The sequence below is a fragment of the Diadema setosum genome, chromosome 18 (genome assembly GCF_964275005.1).
Source record: "Diadema setosum chromosome 18, eeDiaSeto1, whole genome shotgun sequence".
In the NCBI taxonomy this organism is placed as follows: domain Eukaryota; kingdom Metazoa; phylum Echinodermata; class Echinoidea; order Diadematoida; family Diadematidae; genus Diadema; species Diadema setosum.
The window spans coordinates 1228752-1237173 of NC_092702.1; the positions used below are offsets into that span (position 1 = coordinate 1228752).

Below are 8422 nucleotides of genomic sequence, written 5' to 3' on the forward strand. Positions count from 1 at the left end.
TTCTGGCAGCCTTAGGAAGATTTCCATCTGATACACCCATACAAACATTGATATCCCTGGTGGCTGTTTCCCATCATACATCAAGTTTACTGGTCTATCAATAGAAAATGTTTGCTCTTGTCTTGAGAACTCCTGTCATTTAACACCACTAAACAAGTCCAGGTAAAGTAGTAATTCTATTCACAGATTGATGATAACATCCCGAAACCTCCCAGGATGAGAGAACCTATGTCATGTCTCGATGCAGCAGACGTCCAGGAGGCAGAACTTTGATCGACACGTAGGACAGGGCGCCCTCGCCCCAAGCCACGTCTCGGGACGGTCCTGCGGCTGCCGATTGACCCACCACTTGCACAAGCACTCCAGGCACCACATGGGGCGGCAATAGCACTGGACACATTCACCCTGTGAGGGCGCATCACACTGCTTGACGAGCTTGATGTCTGCAGGAGTCTGAAGGCAACCAATGCAAGTCTCCGGGGGCTGGTAGAGAGGAATGAAAGAAAAAGACGACTAATAAATGTATGTATGTATTCATATTCAATTCATATCTACTATATTGTTCGACCCTGAATGAGCCTAGACTTTGCTTTGTAAAACTAATTCATTCATTACTGTTAAGTTACTTTCCCCAATCATCCGATGGCTGCAATATACATGAGACAAAGTTCATCTATTCCTTTGAAGGCACTCTAAGCTGTTGGTATCAAGGCAAACTGCCCATAAACACTTCATATTGTAAAGGTGGATATTTTTGCGTGGGTAATTTTTCATACTCTGCCTAGTAAGATGAATCTGTGTGCTTTTATTCTGAGGAATCAAGACATTATGAACTGGTACAGACGACAAGAAAAACGTTTGCATGCTTTTATTTTCTGCGCTAGTTTCTGGTCACGCGAACTGCGTGAAAATTTCAATGTTGCAAAAATTTCCAGACCACTTTTACAGTACATGCTTCCTTGTTGGCGTGGTAAGGTAAATCCAAATACAATCTAATCTAAATACACATCCTTCCAATGAAATAATATAACACTTAAACAGCCTGTAAAGAACCAGGGGATTACAGGTATAATGTAAGCCTTGTCCATTGATAACAAGAGTGAGGATATCTGTAATAATCAGCTAAGAGAGCAGGCTAGCAGACATGCTGATCTGTGAATGAGGCAGAGTTAGGAGTAGAAGGTCATGACTCTATTTGCATATCTCACTGATTTGCCATCTGATTGCCATGACTACAGTGTCTGTCAAAGTTCAGATAATTTGGCCCTCTCTGCACAATGTGGAAAAATCAATTCATTTCCTACTATTCTTAATGAATGTCCAAAGGTATTTCTATTTACTTTGGTATAAAAAACAACATAAAAATGACTCCAATGTTTTACTCTTTCATCAAAGAGGTTCCCCAAAACAGTAGCTCTTCATTGCAGAACATGGTGAGAAATTCTAGAAATGTGACTGATTGAACTCTCTAAAAAGTTGTTTTGTGTAGTAATAATGCATCAAATGATACATTCATTGATTTTTAAAATTTTGAGTTGAAAAGTTCATATTTGGACCTGAGGATAACAGTAACAGCCTCAAGCATTCTTAAAAACTAAAACACAAGTAATATTTGGGTGTCTACTGCAATGAAAACTCAAGGCAAGTAATAACAAATTCAAGCAAAAACTTGAGGGAAGCTTTTATGATACCATTTGCAAAAAAAAAAAAAAAAGTGTAGAGTGAGATACTACCAAAGAAGACAACAAATTTAAGGGAAGATGCTCTCCTAACAAGAATTTCTTTTAGTATCTTGACTCAAGCAGTGTTCCTTATAGCACAGCTGAAGTCAGGACCAAAATCAATCCACCGCTGGATGAGTGATAACACAAAGAATGAATTCACACATCATTTGTGTTGATCCCTACTCATAATCTACTCACCGGCGAGCCGTCTGGGAGATGATATTTTTGGTTGCTCTGTACCTGTTGCCTGAAAGCCTCCAGGAAGCGGTCAGTGAGCGTCTGTTGGATAACCACGTTCCTGGCATTGACAATGGGCATACTGACCTTGTCCTTCAGGTCGCGAAAGTCCAGAGCATTCAGTCTGCATACAGCATGGTAGAGAGAATCACACAAATTTTTAGTAATGCATTCACAATTGTGTTATTATGCATCCTGTTTGTGTATTTACATTATCAGTGAGTACAATATAGGTCTTAACAATTACCCCAATATGTGCACAAGGCAGAGTGCGTTGGATGAGTGTAAAGCTGGCAACAGTGTAAAACATAATGTGAATCTTATACTGTCCACATCAACTGAATGTATTTGCATTTTTTACATTATTGAATGTAAAAAATTTGAGTGTGACTGAAACATGCAAATGTTAACCTGGACACCAAATCCAGTTCGTCGCTTGAGAATGAGAAGGGCATTTTTAAAAGTTGTCTCTCACACTATGGCCCGAATTCACGAAGGTGGTACAAATGAAACCATGATTTAAACCATGCCCAAAAACCATGGAGCGCCAAGTGTCGCACAGAATATTTCGTTATGAAATTGGTCATTTCATCGACAAAATGACCGTTTCGTTAAGGAAATTATAATTTCGTGGACGAAATGTTCATTTAGTTACAAAATGTTGTCATTTAGTTACAAAATAATCATTTCATCGATGAAATGACTAATTTCGTAACGAAATATTCCATGTGACACTTGGTGCTCCATGGTTTTTGTCCATGGTTTAAACCATGGTTTCATTTGTACCACCTTCGTGAATTCGGGCCCATGAGTTTAGTGGTAACTTAAAGGCACATGGACCCTGTGGTTTAGTCGAATGTGTATGTGGACGCATTGCGCAAGTTTCCTACAGAGACCTATGCTGTTGACTCCTCTGTAGCGCTTACACTTTGACCCATTTCCACTGTAGTCAGTGGTCCAATCACAGTTCGGCTCATTTTTCGGTTGAGGGGGATGACAGAACTCTTTAAACTTTTTTAAAACTTCTTTCGTGACGTCATACTAAGAAGCACATAAGCACGCACCCTGTCATCACTACAGACTGCGTGATGCGCAGAGAAGACAACGAAGGCAACGTTACCTAGCACACCTACGCGCTTCACTATTGATGACAGCTCAACTTCGGCAATCTTCGTATCAATGCTACTATGATCGACAGTATCATCCAACAGCGCCCTCGCACCCACCAGGTCTATGTGCCTTTAATGCCCTATCATTCTCACCCGACGAATTTATCTGATATGGTATTGCATTGTAAAATAAATGCAAATGGAAGCAACAACACACACTTCAAAAAAAAAAATTATTCTTAACCCATTAAAGATGAGTCCAGAGAATACTCGGGCAGATGCCTATGGGAAATGCGTGTTATCTACATGTATATATAGCAAAATCAGTTCAGCCTCTAAGGGTTAAGGGAAAATGGACTGCAGCACTCTCATTACCAACCTGATTTGAAAAGGTTTGATGTTTCTGTTGATGCTGATGACTTCTATCGTAAGGATCTGCACACCCGTACTGCTCTCATGCGACAAAGCGTGATCCACACTACCAAGAATGTTCATGTGGCAGTCCTGCTTGTGAGCAAAGTGTACAACGTAAGCTGACGACCGAATTATCCACGAGTCTGTGACATAGATCCTGGCACTCGGTGGGCCAGTAGAAAACTTGTTTATCCTCCTGAACTCGATGTTGATATTGGAAGCAACCCCCCTCCACGAGTCCGCATGGTAGCCAAGTGTTGTAGCGATAGGGTGTTTGGACCACTTGTTGGAGGACCAGTAGAATGCAATCAGCAAGGTGATGATCAGCACAGAGATTGAAACTCCAAGATAGGTAAGCCATGGTGCCCCAGTCAGCCAGGGATTAAAGAGGTTGTATTCAGGGCACACTAGTCCTAGACCCACGTAATAACCTTCCGACGATAGTAGGGAAAAAACAACAATAAATAATATATTCATAATGTGCTAGATTGGCTGGTAAAAACTTGGCTTGCTGTCTTCTTGTAGAAATTAACTTCATCTACATAAGAAGCAAACATATGTGTGCTTGGACATAACAAGATAGCTCCGAAAATGTGCAATGGTGAATACCAGTGCAGGCTGTCATGAAAAACAACTTTGGGCTCCATGTTGTTGCACTAACTCAGCATTTGTGAATATTTGAAACTTTCACATCATCCTAAATATATGAGTTTCTCTAGGCAAACATGTCTTGCACTTTCATGTACTCGTTCCAACAATGCATAATTCTCTCTAGGTACAGTCTGTACATATAGACCGATTCTGTGACGAGCTATGTGTATTTTTGGCAAGGGCAGCGCCATTACTGCGGTGTCTCAGCCGACCCCCCCTCCCCTCTCCCCCACCCCCTTCCGCGCGCAGAATGAAAAACTGATGCATGGTTGTTTTAGCCAATGGGCGTCTTGTACTGAGTGCGCGAATGCTTGCTTAGTGCGCGAACCTTTCTTACAAGTGCGCGATAAACATGTTGCCTGGGGGGTGGGGGAGAGAAGGGGGGGGGGGGTCGGCTAAGACACCTCAAAATGAGCTAATGGCTGCGCCCAGTGCTACAAATTGTCTGCTGCCCTCAACGAACCCGAATCGGTCTATAAACAGCCTGGATACAGTAATAACTTCAAAAATAGCTGCATATTAATGAATTCTGATAAATAATTGACACTGAAAGCAAAGGTGGTTTTTTTTTCTAAGTTTGATTTTCAAGAGTCAATTCTGCCAACATAGGAACAAGTAAAACATTCTTTACTGTGTTACAGATCTTCCTATCAAATAATAAGATAATAATAACAATGAAAAATAATAACAAAATAATATTTTCACCATTATCACTGTGTCAATGTGTGAAACAGTAATGACACTCTTAACAGGTCTTATTTATCCATGGTACCCGGTAGTATCTTAGTGTTAACACTGCTTTACTGGCTCAGAGGGACCTGCTATCAAACCCCTGTATGTCCATACCCCTGCATTACCAGATACAGTAGGCAGTATTGGTACATGCGTGAATCCATATATTTTAAACACCTGCTCTCAAGAGGGAGCTATACACCTTGTCCAAATCTGAACATTAGCAGGAATGATGTGAACCTATATGACCTTTTGTTTACAAATACTATGTAGGGTCCTTAGTATGCCACTGTGATCCCAGGGAACAGTGCACTCAGCACTGGGACCTCCATATGATTAATGATTAGATTATCATCAGGGCCAATGCTGTTTTTTTTTTATCCTATAAATCCCTAGGAGGGTACATTGCGCCCCCTACCATATTTTCATTTGCCACTCCTATGCCCTTTATCCAATTTCAACCAAATTCCATGTCTTTTCCTAAAATCTTATGTGAATATTTTGATATATGATTTACCTATGTCCCACATTGCTGGTTACTATGGTAACTGTAAACTGACAAGATGTTCGTCAGATTTTGTATGTTTTTCTGTTCCAATTTCAGTTAACAACACTGGAGAAAATGGGGGTTTTCTCGGCTACAATTTGCTGAAGAACCAAAATGTGAATTATAGCTGTAAATTACCCTAAAATATGGTCTTCTTATTATTTCCATTTGAAGACATTGACATCAACAATAGATATATTAGAAATAATAGAAAAATGTCATTTTCATACAGGTTTTGCCTGAAGTACAAGTATCATTTGTTTATCATATTATCAATCTGCAAGTGTACTCGAAATTCCAAAATGATGGAAATGTGAAATGTGATACCATATGTACCTATCCCAAACAATACATCGATCACAGGCCTCATATATTTCTTTATATTGTAATGAATAGCACCCCCATGTGTTGACCTTTAGAAATTTCAACCACAACTACATATTGTAATAGTGAAGGTTGGCTTGCTTTTCGTTTGTGGCAAATAAAAAAAATGATTGGTATGAAATAAAATCAATTATACTGGGGAGAAAAGAATATAAAGAAAAACATGATTTTAGCATATTTCCAATGTATTTCTTTACATTTTGTTAAACAGTACCCTCAGCGGGTGACCTTGAGAAATTTCAAATACTGGGTCATGTAGAGTATGAGTTGCTCTACCAATGTGCAGTAAGTGCTACATCATATAATAAAGAAGTTACATGGGGGGTACATCATTATCATCATCTGTACGGGAGTGTAGGTAGGTCCTGTCAAGTCTCTCGGTCGTCAGCGCTTGGTAGCACGAGTAACAGTCTATATCAAGCGTGGGCATGGATGTCAGATTTCAAAATGTTTGTCTGACCAGAATGTGTCTACATGGTGTTTGAAAGAATCTATACTAGTGGATGTCACAAGTGATGTAGGTAAACTGTTCCATGTCTGGATGACTCTTTTGCTAGAACAGCTGCTGCGTATGTTCAAACGACAATGGGTGGCAAATAATTTGAAGGGATGGCCTCCCATTCCACGACAATGTGCTACCCCCTGGTTGCACCAGTCCTGATCATTATTAGGGTTACATAAGTTAGGTCATGTCTGTAATTGAATTCTAGTGTCAAATCTGCTCCTTGCATATATCCAAAGAAAAACTGATTACATGTACAAAGTATTTGCTGCCTATAATCTCTTTTCACACAATGTCAAATTAATGTCCCTACCATCACCTAGAACCCTCTAAATCTCTCTGGCAGAACCACGATACTTGCAGAGTTTAAATAATGTTTAGGTTTTGTTGTGATTTTTTTTTAAAGCTCTAGTCAAAAGTGTGAGGGGAGCCTGGAGTGTAGTTCCAGAGCAGCCCCCTAACCCCCCCCCCCCCTGAACCAATAAATCTGCTTTAAAACGGTCACCCATGACCTTATTACCAACTGTAGGCTACATGGCAATACAGCATGTTAAAAAGAGGCAGAGGAGTAAAGTCTAACCCTTTAACCCCCCCCCCCATTCTGCAGCCCCTGATAAAATTTCATTTATTAGTCCCTGCATTTATAGACTGTAGTGTAGCCATAGCCATAGGGTTGATAAAACATGCCTCGATATCCTTGACTACCATTTACTATGGGGCGACTGTGCTTCACAAAACCAACAAAAAGTCGCACCCCTTGATTTTACACGAGGACTCAAAAAAGGTGAAATTGGTCAACCGAGTCAATCTTGAGTTTTTCATATTTTCTGAAAGAACTATTCTTCTGCATTATTGATTAATTTGGGATTGTAACATGAATGAGAAAGTATGTTTTCAGCAGTTTTTCTACAACCCTTTTTTTTTGGGGGGGGGGGGGGAGAATAGAATGGTCAGGTATTGTTGTTGCTCCAGTGGTTTACATCCTGTGTTTTGTCCTTCATCGCTCAGCTAGCACAGCTTGGTAAAGATTAAGCGCTTGAATAGACCCTGTACTTCAGAGCCTCTTTTCTCAGTTCACACTTTTCCACAGTGTGTGGTTTCTTTCCAGTATTTACTGAGATAGGTTAGGGGAGTCCATTTGAATTGAGTTAGACTCTATACATGATTTTAAAGCTTACAGTCTGCTCTTTCACTCAGAATCTGCCCTTAACTAATAATCAGTGTCTGGCGACTTTGTGATGCAGGGTCACATTAGTAGTACTATCTACATCATTAGATTTAAATTACAGGAGGGATAGTATAGAATGCACCGAATGCAAAATGGGTCAAATTGTCTCACATTAATTACAATATCTTTTACATCAGCTGAGGCTGAGTATTAAATCACACACTTTGCTTTCTACTAGCTTACAGTTACACTACAATCACACTAAAACCAAATAAAGTTGTGATACCTAAGGGAAGAGTCGCATGAAACACGATCGTGGCTGTGGTCCTTTTGATGTGGTAGTGGACGAAATGCAGCTCTTCGCTCCCAAGCCAGGAGGAAAGTACGTACTGAATCGTCAGTCCCGCAGAACGAAATTCATTCGGAGGCACTACCAAACAAACCGCTATCAAGAGATACACCAACGTAAACACAAAATCGGCGGATGCCTCATACATCGCAAAAATTATAATTTTGACTGCATGAGAAATGGAAAGTTAACAATAACCAATAATCACAGTGGATCAGCCGTCTGTTCCAATGCACTATTGGTCTTGACGTTCTGCTTCCAGAAACAAGGAACGCGGGCATACGCCGACCAACGAAGACCTAGTCGACCTCTTGCCCGCTCAGGACGGGGCAAATCACCTACAGAGTCCCGTCCGCCCCCGCTGCTAAAAGGTATCTCGAGAAGCCTCAGTCTTGTTATGGATTGATCGGATGAGAAGTAAAATTTTAAGTGTGCTGGTTCGGAAGTTTGGTAATATGAATATTTATTGATTAAAAAAAATGCACTTGAATAAATTCTAGTGTATTAATAAAAAAATTCAGGCCATAAATTATCTTAATTGAAGTATCATACATGTTTACTTGCTTTGAGATAGTTTTTACAGAATTAAGAGCCATATCTAAATT

The 8422-nt window shown here is 40.1% G+C and overlaps 1 protein-coding gene across 1 annotated transcript; it reads right to left on the bottom strand.

Annotated features, from left to right (window-relative positions):
• Nucleotides 1-231: 231 nt before the first annotated feature.
• LOC140242079 (E3 ubiquitin-protein ligase TM129-like) lies at nucleotides 232-7965 on the bottom strand. The gene is made up of 4 exons (XM_072321839.1): nucleotides 7755-7965; nucleotides 3450-3915; nucleotides 1923-2085; nucleotides 232-483 (listed from the first exon to the last, which is right to left on the bottom strand). Exons 1-4 carry the CDS (start codon nucleotides 7963-7965, stop codon nucleotides 232-234), a joined length of 1092 nt encoding a protein of 363 aa, XP_072177940.1.
• Nucleotides 7966-8422: the final 457 nt, after the last annotated feature.